The 15185-nt window shown below is 60.1% G+C and overlaps 1 protein-coding gene across 2 annotated transcripts in view; it reads right to left on the bottom strand.

Moving 5' to 3' along the window:
• CARM1 (coactivator associated arginine methyltransferase 1) overlaps positions 1-14081 on the bottom strand; it is a 40790-nt gene extending 26709 nt beyond the window's left edge. For both annotated transcript variants that reach the window (XM_059389030.1, XM_059389031.1), the window contains exon 1: positions 13847-14081. In XM_059389030.1, coding sequence (XP_059245013.1) covers positions 13847-14066 — 220 coding nt within the window. In that variant the 5' untranslated portion in view covers positions 14067-14081. The remainder of the gene's footprint in view (positions 1-13846) is intronic.
• Between the last annotated feature and the right edge of the window lie 1104 nt (positions 14082-15185).

Below are 15185 nucleotides of genomic sequence, written 5' to 3'. Positions count from 1 at the left end.
CCTCCCTCAACCTGCTAGAGGGCCAGAGGCGGGGGGTGGGGTGGGAAAGGGCCTGTGACTGAAGGGTCCCTCTAAGGTAGGCAGCTGGACGGCATGGACTTCTCAGCGACGGCTCTCGGCTGGAGGAGAGTAGCACCCACACCCCTCCCCGTGTGACGGGAGGAGGAGCAGTGACCCCACAGCAGGGATGCATTCCAAGCAGCTGTCACCCAGGGAAGCCCTTCTCCCTGCATCAGGGAGGCCACATAGTGAGGCACATTTCCCAGAACTCCAGCTCGCATCAGAACCAGGTCAGAATCTGGGCTCTGCTACCCAGAGCCTCCCCCTCCCCACCAGCCCCAGGCGAGAGGCAAGTTCCCACGGCTCCCTACTGTCCTGGGGACTAATACCCTCTTCGTATCCAGCCCGATACCCGTGGGTACACAGTGGGTGTTACTGGCCCAAAACACAAACCCTTGCTGCCATGTCCCCAAGGCTTTCTGGCCCAAGGCAGAGAGTAGAGCCCCAGACAGAATTCTGGCCTTATGCCCCCCAGCCCCCATCCGGCCACTGGACCAGCTCGACTAAGTGCTCCTCTGGGACACAGGAGCAGCCATCTGGCCAAGGCAGAGCGGGGGCCAGCTTCACCTGGTGCTTGGGAAGGTCTTCGGTTTAGGCCTCAAAAGCTCCCGGATGGGTCTAAAATTTAGGCCCTTTCTAAAGGGGTCCCAAGTGGATGGAAAGCACCTCCTTCCCCATTACCTCCCTAGGAGGAGACCAGACAGGGGCCCTTATTTCTATCAGCAACGGGTTATTTTCTAAAGCAGGGACGGGGTCGCACAGTGTGTTCATTCCTTTGAGAAGAGTCACAAGAACCCAACAGTGAGCCCCCTCCAGGGGCACAATGAGGCTCGTACTGGGTGGCGGGGTGGGCAGCGTGGAGGGCAGCCTGGAAACCGCAAGCGGCAGGTGTCCTTCAGGAGGGGCCCTGAGAACACAAGTCTCTGAGGAGGACACTTCCCGGACTACCCAGCAACAGGTAACAGGACACTGGGGACAGACTCGGATGGGGTTGGGGGTGGGGGTAGATGGAAAAGCCCCTGACCGGAGAGGCAACCACCCAGGGGGTTTCCTGCTCGCACTAGGGGAAGCAAGGTTCCCCCTGGCCCCAGCACCACCAGGGCCACAGGCCTCCCGGGCTCCTACTGGATCTGACCGAGAGTCGCGGCAGCACCCCAGAGAACGTGAGCCGCCAGCCACCCCCCAAAACCCCCCTATCCCACCGCCCGGGCTGACCCAGGCTGCAGAAGGGCCCCCGCGCTAGCAGCCCCAGACCCCAGACCCCAAGGACCAGCGACAGCTCCTGGAGATCAGAGCCCTGCAAGGGGACTCCCCGCAAAGGGCTTGCCTGTGGCTGGGCTGGTGGTGGGGGGCAGGGGAGGCCAGCCCCACCTCCAGACCCGGCAGGATGGAGCCCAAAGAGGAGTTGAATTGTGGGGTGTGTGGAAGGGCAACCCCAAGAGAAGAAGGAGCAGACAAAGAAAGAGCTTGGCTTTTCAGAAAAGAGTCCTAGGGGGACCAGGCGGGAGCTATTACATGCAAATGTCTCCCCATCCATGCTAATCAGCTGCGCCGCCCCGGGCTTTGTGAGCCACAAAAGGGACAGCAGATGTGCGCCAGGGTTCCCTGGCCCCTGAAAGTTCGGGCTTAGCCGGTAAGTATTGGGGGGGTGGTTAGGCAACAGAACCAGCAGCCCCAGCCCCTGGGCTCCTCCGTCTGAGACCCGGAAGCTGGGACGCACCCACTACTGGATAAACGCCTAAGGCTGCTGGGTGCCTTGCTCACAGCTCCAGACCACGGTCCTTTCAAGAGAGGAAACCGAGGCACAGACAGGACGTGCTCAGGGGAGCTTAGCCCGGGGACCCCTACCTTATGAAAGAGCCAAGCCCCACCCCAGCATCCACCCGGAAGGACAGGGGCTGTAGGCCCTGGCTGGTTGACGACAGGGGCCATCCCCGAGGGAAGGCAATGGAGCTTGCCTCCTATGGCTGTGAGGGGTCACGAAGGGTCTGCACCCCCCGTGACAGCAGGAGCTGGGTGGGCAGTGCTCTCAGAGGACCAAGCTTGGCAGGGGAGGCCTTTGGCAGAGGGGACACGTGGGGAGGCCTGGGAGGCAGGGCTGGAACGAGGCATGTCAATGGGCAACAAGAGGACCCCGGGCAGTGGGGGGTGGGGGCGACCTTCAAAGTGGGGAGTACACTGCACCTTTTGGCCCCCGTCAAGGTCAGGGCCAGCGTGCTCAGCCCAGGGAGCGCAGCCCACCATGGCTGAGGGGCGGGAATGCGGTTCCTGGGGGTTCTGCCCTGGGGATGGCGGAAGGCCCTTGACATGCAGACCGGAGTGGCTCCAGAGAGGCTGCACAGGGACAGGCAGGACCATGGGGCAGGGGCAGCCTCAGCAGAGAAGGACGAGGGAGGATGACCATGCAGCACAGGGGCTGAGCACGGGGAGGCCGCCAGGGGCCCGCCCCTGCCCTCAGGCTGCCTCACTGAATGGGACTCCAGATGAGGCAAGGGCGAGAGGGGACAGAGGCTGCCTCGGCCCTGGACAGAATCAGCAACGAGGCAGGAATGAGGAAAGACTGGCTCTGGGCCCCAGAGGAGTCCCCGGGGGCCACTTCTCCGACACAGCACAAGGACCAGAAGGGGCAGGTGGGCACCTCCCCCATGCACCGTGCAGGCTCCTTTAGGGCACGGATGCTCCAGAAAGGCAGCTCGGCTAGGTGGGGGTGCTGGAGCCAAACCGGGCTGGCATCCCAGCGGCTCCCTGCCCCCAATGCCTCTGGTTCCTCGCCTATAAACCGGGGGAGGGGCTGTGGCTACTCAGCTCCCTACAGGATGTGCGTGGCTGGGGAAACAGAGAATGGGCTGGTCCCCCACTCCCCCCCACCCCCGGCCCCGCGCTCACTGCTCCGCCCAGCACCCCTGTGCCAAGTGCACGCGGCGGCCAGCCGGCCTGTCGGGGCTGCTCTCACGGAGAGGCCGATCAATGAACACACAGCGCCTGGCACGGAGCCCGCCTGCCCGGCACATGGTCGTGCTCGAGCTCAGCGAACATCCACTATAGCAGGCCTCGCGGATAACCGGGGGATGTGGGCAGGGGGTAAGGGGCATCAGAGCCAGGCATCCTGCCGGTGTCCCCCCATCCGGGGGGCCCTTCCAACACTCGGGACTCCACCCGCTGGTCACACAGAGCGCTCGCAGCAGAGCCGGGTTCTGTGGGGGACCCCTCCCGGGCGCAAGGCAGGTCTGGAAACTCCAGTCAGCCTCTGCCTTCCCCTCCAGCTCGAGGAAGAACACGGCCAAGTTTCTGGAATGTCCCTCTCAGGTCTGCAAGAGAGCCCCCCCTCCTCCCCCGTCTGCCTGGGATTCCTTATTCACATGCCCCCTGGAGGGGATCACGAGCACTGACCTGCCAGCCCTGCCCCCAACTGTCCTCACCTGGAGCGTCACCCACACCCGCGGTCACCCACACCCGCGGCATCAGGCGGGTTTCCGGATGTGAAACCAGTCCACTCTGCCGTGTGTAACACAGCCAGCGCAGACGAACCCCCGCCACACGAACACAATTAGCAGGGAAGCAAACCCGCCAACAATCTTAAAGAAAAACAGCCCAGACCCGCTCTTGCCAAAGCTGTGGGTGATGAATTGCTTGGAGACACACAAAAAGAGGGAATAAAAGGGGGTTCCCTCTCTCCGTGCAAGGAGTGGGGGCGGGGAAGAGGCAGAGCCCCCTCCCGCAAACCAGTCTGGACCTGTTTGCGAGAAGGCCCTGCCTGGCAGAACAAAAAGCACCCAAAGGCCGGGGGACACGTTCTGGGTCCGGCCTCGGGTGGCACTTTCACGGGCCGCAACAGAACCACCCGACGTTTTGGCCTCTGTGGGGGTTGATGAAACAACAATTAAAACAAGTCATCGAGGGGCGCCTGGGTGGCTCAGTGGTTAAGCCGCTGCCTTCGGCTCAGGTCATGATCTCAGGGTCCTGGGATCGAGTCCCGCATCGGGCTCTCTGCTCAGCGGGGAGCCTGCTTCCTCCTCTCTCTCTCTCTCTGCCTGCCTCTCTGCCTACTTGTGATTTCTCTCTGTCAAATAAATAAATAAAATCTTTAAAAAAAAAAAAAAAAAAACAAGTCATCGAGAGTGTCACGAGACCACAGAGTTCCAGATCCAGCTCCCTCGGGCCTGGGGGAAGCCTGGTCTCAATTTCCTTCATCGAACTGGTTTTCGGGAAACAAAGGGAAGGGGGCAGGGAAAGCCCGGAACTCCCGATTCTTCAACCAAGAGCCAGAGCAGGTGACCGGGTCTCTTGGGGCGGGTGCGACCCTGAGTCCTGAAGCCTCCCAAGCAAGTCCCTGAAGTGAGGGAGCAGGAAGGCGGACGCACATGGGGGCCGGGGGGCCCTCCGGAGTCATGGGGGACCAGGCACGGCCAGGCAGGATCTCAAGGCCACGGTGGGCCCCTCCCAGGCCTCGAGGTCTCCGGGTTTTCTGATCGCCAGGCACCTGGCCACCCACACCTGGGACACCTGGGACACATCTTCCCTTCTGGACAACGAGGCAGGTTTAGACTCTGTGTTATTCCTCTGCTGTGCGCTGGGCTCACATCAACCTCCAAGCCGCCCTCCATCATCCCAGAGGAACCGGCAGCTGAACTGCCCTTGCCTGGCCAGAGTCACAAGGTCACATCAAGGTAAGACTCCACCCCCTTTACTCCTCATGACCTCCAGCAGCTTCTGACCCAGACAGAGCTGCTGCAGTCCCGGAGAGGGAAGGGAGAACATTCATTCCAGCTGGGGAGCGCTGAGAGGGCAGGAACACCGACCCAGGGATGCTGCAGAGCCCAGGCACCCCCAGAGCCACAGCCCCCTGGTCCCCAGGAGCTCCCTCCTTTCTATCTCAACCCTCTGGCCAGGGGCCTCCCGCCCCCACGCTTAGCTCCTCAGCTGCCATGCTCCGCAGGCTGGCTCCTGGGCCACGTCCCCCACAGCGGGGTGGAGAAGAGTGCCTGGCTTGTGCAGAGCTATGCCTCCAGGCCACCCACAGATGTCCCCCAGCACCTGGGTCACCTGCCACCAGCTAAGCCCCTCATCGAAGCCTCCACCCACAAGGAAGGAGAGATCTAGGAGTCGGAGTCATTAGCCAGGGATCACCCTTCGAGGAAAGGACAGGGGTTTGCAGCTGGGCTGGAGCCCAGACACAGCCACAGGTGTCACCTCCCTCCCCACCACTCTTGGAAGAAACACCGTGGAACCCCTTGGGGGCCCCCTACACTCACCCCCAGCATCCTGCTCCAGTAACATCTGGGCTTGCCTGGTGGCAGCCTCGATCTTAAGCCTTCCTACTAAGTCACACCAGCCCTCCAAGGTAGGTGCCATCAAGAAGCCCATTTTACAGCAGTAGAGGAAACAGGCACAGAGATGTCACGCCAAGGTGTGGAGCCAGACCTAGGCCCCCCTAGGCCCTCCTCGGGCCTCACCTGCTGTTCTCCCACAGGCTCTGCCGCCCCACCCGAGCCGGGGGGCCGCCCTGCCGAGCCCCACCACCCCCTCGTCCTCCCCAGCATTTTCAAGCCTCTGCCGCCTTCACTGTCTTCTGGAGGACACAGACCAGTAAGCACAACGTGTTTAGGTGACTGCGGACTTAGCTCCTGTCACACAACCGCCCCCAGGCCGGCAACTGCGGGAACATGAGCTTGGCTTGGGCGTCACCGTATCCGCAGCTCCTAAAACAGGAACTGGCACACAGCAGACGCTCAGTGCGCTCTTGCCAGCGGTCTAAAGGTAGACGCGAGGTAACCTTCCACCATAAAAAGGCAGCAAGTCCCCCGCCCAGTTCGTGCTTGTGGCTGGATAGAGGGAAGGTCAGGTCTCCCCATCTTCAAAGAACTGTGGCTAGGCCCTGGGGGCCTGGGCGAGGTGCGCCCTCCCCTCTTCCCCTCTCCTGGAGACTCCACCACCCCGCCCCCCACCACTGCCATCTGGCTGGGTCCCCTCCCCCAGCCCTCCAAGGGGGCTGCCCCTCCTGACCAGAAACCCAGTAACCTCCCCTTTGCTCTGGCTCACTCTGACAGACTGCTGACGTCTTGGTCCTGGCCGATCAGAGCCGCACCCCAGCCCAACAGACCCAAGACCCCAGCCTCTCCCACCAACCACCCCATTCCTCAGAAGCCAGAGCCATCCACTTCACTCCCAATCCAGGACTAACCTCCAATGACTCTCAGCCTTTCTGGTGTCAGAGATCTGTCAGGGCGAGGATCCAAATGGGAAGCCTTTCCCCAGAAACACAAACAGAGAACCATCAGCAACACCGCATTCATGTCCATCAGGTAGACACACCACGAAGAAGCTGACATGTGTTCCCGCCAGAGAGCTGCCACTGTCACCCCCTTTCTCCTTTGTGTCAAGGAGGCTGGTTCAAGGTCACAGCCACTGACTCTTGTCCCTCTAGACTTCTGCAAAACTGCATGCAATTTTAGGGCATCATGGGACCCCCCAGGGACCCTTAAGGACTTCAAATTAACAGACGTGTCTAGGGACGGCTCGGTGGCTTAGTTGGTTAAGTGTCTGCCCTCAGCTCAAGTCATGATCACAGGGTCCTGGGATCAAGCCCCTCATTGGGCTTCCTGTTTGGGGGGAAGCCTGCTTCTCCCTCTCCCTCTGTCTGCCAATCCCCCTGCTTGTGCTCTCTCTCTCTGTCAAATAAATAAATAAATCTTTTTTTTTAAGATTTTATTTATTAGAGGGCGCCTGGGTGGCTCAGTGGGTTAAGCCGCTGCCTTCGGCTCAGGTCATGATCTCAGGGTCCTGGGATCGAGTCCCGCATCGGGCTCTCTGCTCGGCGGGAGGCCTGCTTCCCTCTCTCTCTCTCTCTGCCTGCCTCTCCGTCTACTTGTGATCTCTCTCTGTCAAATAAATAGATAAAATCTAATAAAAAAAAAAAAGATTTTATTTATTTATTAGAGAGAGAGCATGCACAAGAGAGGGAACACAAGCAGGGAGAGTAGCAGAGAGAGAAGCAGGTTTCGCGCTGGGCAGGGAGCCAGACGCAGGGCTCGATCCCAGGACTCGGGGATCATGACCTGAGGTGAAGGCAGATGCTTAATGACTGAGCCATCCAGGCGCCCCAATAAACAAATCTTTAAAAAAAGAGAGAGAGAGAGACTGTCTCAGAGCTGCCCGAAGCCCTTCCCAGCCTCCACTCTCCACCGGGAGCAGGGAGTCTGTCCCCAGTCTGGCTCCCCGGGAAAGGAACGGCACCCGCTGGGGGAGGTTCCCCAGCCTCTCCCACTCTGCTACATCCGACCCGCTCCGATGTACTGCACCTCACATCAGCCCTGAGTTCCCGCCATTCTCCTTCTACCCAAAGGCCCTTCCCACCCACGGTGCCCAGACCGCGACCAGCGATGCGGCGCGCTCACTCCAGGCGCGGCTCGTGGCGCTGGCCACTTTGCACCTGTGATCTCCGACGCGGGCCCCTACAAGCCCAAACGCTGTTGGTCGGACTAAACCGGGTGCACAGGGATCGTAAAGGGCCCCACGTGGCAGCTCAGGCGGGAGTCCACCACCCGAAGCGTTTGGGTCAGGTTAGGTTTTGCTGTCAAAGGAGCAGCAAGCCAGTCTTTCAGAACTTCTGGGTTTCCAAATGGCCACTGAGGGGCTTTGGTCAGGTAGAGAGGAGGAAGGGGGGCTGGGAGGTGGGCAGCGGGCAGGACCTGGGCCTGGAAGAGCAGACCAGCTTCAGACCCGAGGCAACAGCCCCCCACCTCCATAGGGCTCCAAGTCAGATGCCCAGAGGAAGGGGGGCCTGGAAGAGCAGACCAGCTTCAGACCCGAGGCAACAACCCCCCACCTCCATAGGGCTCCAAGTCAGATGCCCAGAGGAAGGGGCCAGGGGCCGAAGGAGGGTGCCGGGTAAGGAACATTTTCCCACACCCGAGGGCAGCCTGGGTTCACAGAAATGCCTCTCTATTTTAAGAAACAAACCACTGCAAGTGGAAGGACAAATGGCTCCTGGCGCAGAGCCTCCGTGCTGGGGCAGTGACCAGCAGGAAGGGGACTTCGGGCAAATCGAGGCAGCAGGCCCCTTCCAAAGGGGGCAGCACTGTTCAGTACACCTCGCGGCCCGGGGGCCCGGGGTCACCAGCCCTTCTGAGTTTTTATAAGTACAAAGTCAGATTTTGATGTGAAATCACACAATCTAAAAAATAGCGGGGGGTCTACTTCTGGTTTAACCACATAGCAGGAAGCAAACCTGAGGGCAGGCCATTCACAACCCTGGCCGCGGGTCATGGCCTTCGCCCTGGGCGGAGCTCATCTTCTGTGCCATAATACAACTTCCGGGCCTCTGACACACTTTTGGGGCAGGCTAAGGTGAGACTATTCAGTTACATTCCTATTGCATTCCCTAGTCTGGAAGCTTCCACGGGCCTCTCTCGCCCTGCTCCCATGCACTGTAACCTGCTGTCACAGTGGTCTTCGGAAATGGCGGGCAGCTCCTGATCACACACACCAAAAGGCCCTGTCGTTTGTAAAACGTCACTTGGACCTCACCTCGCTACCCCACCTTTGGCTCCTCCATTCTTCAGAGAGACCCCCTGGCCCCACACCAGGCTGCTGTCCCCCATCCCCACTTGAACCCTCCATAAACCAGAAACGCCCTTCCCAACCCTGGCTATGTCCACATCCCACCTACTGTGACCACGGTGACTGATCGTCGCCCAGCGTCTGTCCACTCTCCTCCGGAAAGAGAAGCCCTGAAATTAGCTGCGCTGAGCCCGTGGACCACGCCGACAGACGACAGACTACATTTCCCAGCCTCTCTTGCAGCTAGGGGCGGCTCCGCGACTGCATTCTAGCCAAGGGGATGAAAGCAGAAGAGCCCAGAGCCAGCCTCTGGACACTTTTCTTAACAGACACCTGGCCTATGTGTTTGGCACCTTTGTCCCTTCCTCTGTCCTGCTGTCTGGACACCAGAGTAATAGCTGGACTCCAGCTGCCACGTTGCTCCACAGGGACAGGACCTCACCCTAGAAATGGTGGCAGGGCGTGGGGGTTAGCTGGAAGGACCTGCACCCAAGGAATTCCTAAAGCAAAGTGTCTACACCAGCCCAGATCTGCCACCTCTCCGCCGTGACAGCACAATAAAATGTTGCTAGAGCCACTGCCTCTGGATCTCCGTTATGCATGAATAAATGGAATCCTGACCACTTTCCACCAAACCACCCTGCAGTGTAACAAAGAGCAGGTCCCACAGCTGTGACCTTGAGAGCCAGCTCCCCTGCAGGACCAGCCATGCCACCTGGTCAAGCCCTCTCAACTGTTTTTCCACCAATACAATGGAAGCGGTGTCCCAGACCTCCTGGTACTATTCGAAGCACTAACACACAGCCACAGCCACACCGTCAGGCTAACTGGCCCAGAGAGTCCGGAAAGTATAGTCTATCGGGCCTGAGTGATCAGGACATTTCACAACCAAAACAAACAGATGGACACAAAGAAAGGCTTTTCAGTTTCTCTTAAAAGCTGTGGCATGGGGCACCTGGGTGGGCTCAGTGGGTTGGGCCTCTGCCTTGGGCTCCAGTCATGGTCTCGGGGTCCTGGGATCGAGCCTCATATTGGGCTCTCTGCTCAGCAGGGAGCCTGCTTCCCCCTCTCTCTCTGCCTGCTTGTGATGGCTCTGTCAAATAAATAAATAAATAATCTTAATTAAAAAAAAAAAGCCGTGGCAGTTCTGGCGAGCCGGGCTGGGGCCATGTTCCCACCGTAACCCCCTCTCCTCCTGCCTGCTTCGTTCACTTATCTCAGGGGTCCACAAGCTTTTTCTGTCAAGGGCCAGCAAGTCAGTTTTGGTTTTTCAAGACCCAAGAGTGTCAGTTGAATATTCTTACTTCAGTTCTCGGGGCTTTTTTAATAGACCCTTCAGAAACATACAAAGCTCCCTTTAGTGGTTGAAACAGAGGCACCGGCCTGCTCTGGCTCACAGACCATCGTCTGCCCATAGGCCCTAATTTATGTTTTTATCCTCTCCCCAGCTGTCCCCAAGGTCCAACATTTGAGTCTGTCCACACCGGGTCCCACAGAGCCTGGTGCCCAGTAAATGCTCAGGAAAATGACAGCAGGAAGGAGCACGTTACAGGCACCCCTGGAGTGGGAATGAGGCGTCACCCCAGCTGGACACTGAAGGTCTTAGAGTGGACAAACTCTTTGGCTCCCCCTCCCCCTGCTGCCAGGGGGGTACCACACGACTGTGACTGGAGGAAGTCCCAAGAGCTCCCGGGTCTACGGCAGCAGGCCGGCCCTCAACCTTGCTTTCACAAAGGGTTTTTTCCTCTGGGGTTTCCACGCCCTGGCATGCCCCCCACAAACTGAAACGGAGCCCCTATCAGAACCAGGCAAACCGACTCGCACTGACCAAGAAAAAAAGTGACACAGTCATCTCCAGAAAGGACACCGTGGGCCTGAGGAACCGAGAGTGTTCTGCTCTCCGCCGTGGCCGGCCCGCAACGGGCTTCCCGAGAAGCTGCCTCCTCTCCAAGGGAAGGCTCCCTGCGTCCAAGAACTCCAGCGGCCGTGCCAAAGCTTCCTCAAGGCCCGGGATGCCCGCACCTCTGCCCAGGGAAAACGGCCCGGTTTTGGTAGCTGCCATTTAGCCACTGCCATGGACACGGGCCATCAAACGGCGAGCAGGGGCGGGGAGGGTTATCGTTCCCTGCGGGGTGACCGGGACAGGGCCTTCTGCAGCTGTCATCTTTCTCACATGGGAGGGTGTTGTATGCCTGCTACCCAGACCCATCTCCCCAATCTCCCTAGCACCCGCCCCCGCACCCCTGGCTGAGGCGGCAGTCACAGCCCCGGGGTCCCTCTTCCATCTGCTGGGGGTGCGAGGCAGCAGCTGGACGGACGGCCCTGCAGCCAAGAGGCTCCCTCCTGGAGAAGGCCCCAATCCCCGCACATGCCCACAGTGGCTGGACCATCTCTGACTTTCTCCAAGGGACTACGGGCTCGCACTCTCCACCCGGCGGGCCGGGGCTGCTCGTAGATCCAGGAGCATGGTGTACCCCCACACCTCAGCCCTGGTACTCCACACTCCCCCAGCATACTTCACAGCGATCCCGTCCCGTGCGCCCTGCTCTCCATGCCTCCTGCTCAGGGACAGGTGATGCCTCACCCTGTGCAGTGACCCAGCCAAGTCTGAGGTCATCACCAGCCCCAGCCTTTTAGGCAGCAGGTGCTACCCCCAAAAGAGTATTAGCTTACTGAGCAAACACACGCTATGTCACAGTGTCCCGCCATCTCCCCCATTCTACCGATAAACAAACTGAGGCACAAAGACTCACAGATACTAGTAGGGCAGTGATTTAGTCCTCGTAGTAGACCCTAAGATAGTGTGTCCAAGCCTCAACCCCCCAAGCCCGAGCCTGCGAGAGTGGCTTATCTGGAAAAAAGGGTCTTTGCAGATGTAATTAAGGCTCTCAAAGATAAAATCTTTCTGGATTTAGAGCGAGCCCTAAATCCAATCACAGGTGTCCTTACAGAAAAGACACAGAGACACAGTGGGGAGGCTGTGTGAAGACAGAGGCAGAGAAGGGAGTTCTGTTAACAAAAGCCAATCAAGGCCCAAGATCCAGACGAAGCTGTTAGAGGTGAGAAGACATTCTCCTCCTCCAGGGCCTCTGGAAGGAGTAGGGACCCTCACAACACCTTGATTTCAGATTTCTGGCCTCAAACTGTAAGAAAATACATTCCTTTTGTTTTAAGGCATCACGTGTGGCATGGCAGCCTTGGGGAACGAACAAAACCAGGGTCAGCTGAATCCAGAACCCATGTTTTCAGGCCCACGTCAGTGCTCCTTGACCATCGAGGGGGAGAAACTTTCTTGCAGACCCTAGAGGATATCATCCCTGACTCAGGATCTCAATCTGAGAAACGAGGACTTTCCCCCTTTCACAAATGCCTCAGTTATGAATTACCTCTAAAAGACAATGTTATCTTTATAACTAGTAACAACGTCGAGATTACCCACAACACAGGAACACAAAATATAAAAGCTCTCCTGGAGGAAGATGTTAAACACAGGAGATACTAGGTCTGGGGGCGCCTGGGTGGCTCAGTCAAGTGTCTGCCTTAGGCTCAGGTCATGATCCCAGAGTCCTGGCTAGAGCCCTGCATCAGGCTCCCTTTTCCCTCTGCCTGCAGCCCCCGCCCCTCCACCCCGGGAGTGATCTCTCTCTCTCTCAAATAAAATCTTAAAAAAAAAAAAAAAAAAAAAAAGGAGACACCAGGTGTGGTGTATTATGAGCACTCTCTGTACTATGTCCCCAATAATTCTATAAATCAAAAACCGTCTAAAAAATCAAAAGAAGTTATTTACAAAAGAAAAACTATCTTGGAACTGCTTTGAGGATTAGCCTCCGGATCCCAGTTGGAGAAACGCTGCCCATCTTTATTCTTTATTAATGCTTGCCAAATGAATGGCCACGCTTAGCACCTGGGAGAGCCTGCTGAGCATAAAATAGAGCTTAAGTGCCTGTCCTGAGCTCTGACCCCCACCTGGGATACCCTTCTCCCCTCTCCTCATTTGGTCCCAGAAAACCCGGCTCTGCCCCCCGCAGAAAGAGCTGAGATACCTGGGAGGTAGGCACAACTCCACAAGTCTGGGTCTTCCAAGCGGAAGTGCAGGGAGAACCCAGTGTGAACGGGCTGCTCTCGATATTTTCCTTTGGCCCACCCCCCCACTTCCCAAAGGGGCAAAAAAAAATTCACACAGGCCAAAGGCAGGAAAGGGCCTCCTCCGTGGCTCCCAGAGCATCAGTGCAAGAAGCCCTGAGACAAAGCTGAATGAAACAGAATAGCAAAATGTGACCAAGCAATCAGGAATCAGAACAGATAAATAAAGAGTAACAGAGAAAGAAAAAGGATCAACTACAAAGACTCGGGGGCCTTGGCAAACACATTTGTGATTTTTTTTTTTTTCCACTGAAATGTCAGTTTTGAAACTAGCTTCTGAAAATGTAACCAGCTTCTCACATCCCCAAAAAGAAAGATCGTAGGACCGTGGCGAGGGCGGAGGCTGTGTTACCTCTTACTTCGGAGCCGGACATCAAGAAGCAGCCCTACCCTTCCACGTTTCCACCAGGAGCACATCTAGCGGCTCGCACCACCCTGGCATGGGCCCTCTCTCCGGGTCTAGAAGTTTCCCACACGGAGGTCCAGAACGCCAAAACGCTCGCGATGGGTGGAACCAGGTCCTCCAGGCCGCCCCAGGCCGGGCACCACTTTCCAACTGTCCTCAGCAGTCGTGGGAGTCCCGAGAGATGGCCAAAGGCTGCCCCCATCCCTCCATCCCTCTCCTAGGGCGACCACACCCGCCCCCGGGGACCCCCACCTCTCCCATACCCCAGGCCCCCTTTCCTCCCACCCAGCCCCCACACCCTCGGCCGGCTACGAATTCACCTTCCCCGCTCGGCCCCCCACTTCCTGCCTGCCCCCTCCCAATCTCAGGGCCCTCACTCCCCCATTTCCCGCTTCCCACCGTACTCCGGGCACCTCACCTCTGGCCACCACGCACGCCTTCTTTTCTCTCTGCCCCTTGACATCGTTCCTCCACTGCCCTCACTCGGGGGCCCCCCACTCCCAGCTCCCTCGGCCCGGCGCCACGGACCCCACACCAGGCCCCCACCGCTCAGGGCCCCTCACCCTCGGGGCCCCGGGCCCCTAGCTGCGGCCGCGTCCCTCCCGCCTCTGGTCCCCCGCCCGACCCGCCTCGTGGGCAGCCCCCGCGCTCGGCCCGGCCCCGGGGCCCCGCACTCACGGCTGTAGAGGGCGATGCCCGCCGCGTCCGGGCCGGCGCGCACCTCGAGGCGCAGCGCCTGCTGCTCCGCGTGCCGCTGGATCTCGCCGTTCGCGTCGCCGATGGTGAGGAGGCGGGCGCCGGGGAACACGGACACCGCCGCGCAGGGCCCCGCGCCGCCCGGGACCGCCGCCCCTGCGCCGCCCGCGCCCGGCCCCGCCGCAGCCGCCGCCGCTGCCATCTTAGATCCGGCTCCAGGCCCCACCGCCGCCGCCGCCACCGCCGCCGCCGCCGCCGCGCCCGGGCCCAGGCCGCCGCCGCTGCCGCCGCCGCCGCTGCCGACGCGCAGGCCGAGGCCAAGGCCGAGTCAGGCAGCGCCGCCTGCCGGCCACGCTCCGCCTCGCCGCCACTGCCGCCGAGGTCCGGCCCCGTGGCGCAGCGCCCCCTGCTGGCCGCCTAGGGCACCGGGAGGGAGGGTGCCGGGGGACGGGGCCGCCCCGCCCCGCCCCGCCCCGCGCGAACGGTCGCGGCTTTGTGAGGTGGCTCCGCGGCCCAGGAACGGCGGGGGCGGAGCGTGAGCCGGGGGGCGGTGCTCCGTCTCTCGGACACGCCCCTGGGCCTGGGCCCCGCCCCCCGACCGGGCGAGGCTCGAAAGGCCGCGCTTTGTACCGCGGGGCTGGCGCGGAGAAGCGGGGAGGGCGGGGACAGGGGCGCGCCCTAGGGGGCGGTGTTCGGCCGCGTGGACACGCCCTGGGCCACGCCCCGCGCAAACGGTCGTGCTTTGTGAGGCCGCCGCCCTGCCCGGAAAGGTGGAGGCGGGTCTGACGTCCGAAGACTCCGACACACCTCTGCGGGTGCTCCGCCCCTTGGCCCTGCCCGGCTTTGTGAGGAGACACGCGGGGGGCGGGGTCCGGCTACGATGAGGCTCCGCCCCTGTACCGGTCCTGCTCCCTCCCACTGGATGTCGCTTTGTGAGGCGCCGGGCTCTCAGGGAGGGCCTGCGCGAGGGGCGGGGCCAGATCCCGGGACACGCCCCCAGCGTGTGGCCCCACCCCGGCCCTCCAGAAGGGAAAATCAGTTTGGGGAGGCACTCAGTCTCTGCCCTGGACCTGAGTCGTGGGAAGGCCCCCACCCAGCATTCAGCCGCTCCTTCTCTCTTCCCCATCGTCTCCGCCCCCTTCCCCCATTGCCCTCCTCCTCCCTCCTTGGCCATCTATTCCCCTACGAAAAATTCTAGGATCTCTCTCTCTAGGCCCCTCCCTTAACCCCTTTCTTCCCCCCCACCGATGACTGGCCAATGAATCTTGCAGAGCAGGGTCAAGTGCCGCCTTCACACACACACACACACACACCCCTATCT

Source organism: Mustela nigripes, chromosome 2, assembly GCF_022355385.1.
Source record: "Mustela nigripes isolate SB6536 chromosome 2, MUSNIG.SB6536, whole genome shotgun sequence".
Classification (NCBI taxonomy): Eukaryota; Metazoa; Chordata; class Mammalia; order Carnivora; family Mustelidae; genus Mustela; species Mustela nigripes.
The sequence above is the reverse complement of the archived record's forward strand: the minus strand, read 5'-3'. Positions and strand labels throughout refer to the sequence as shown.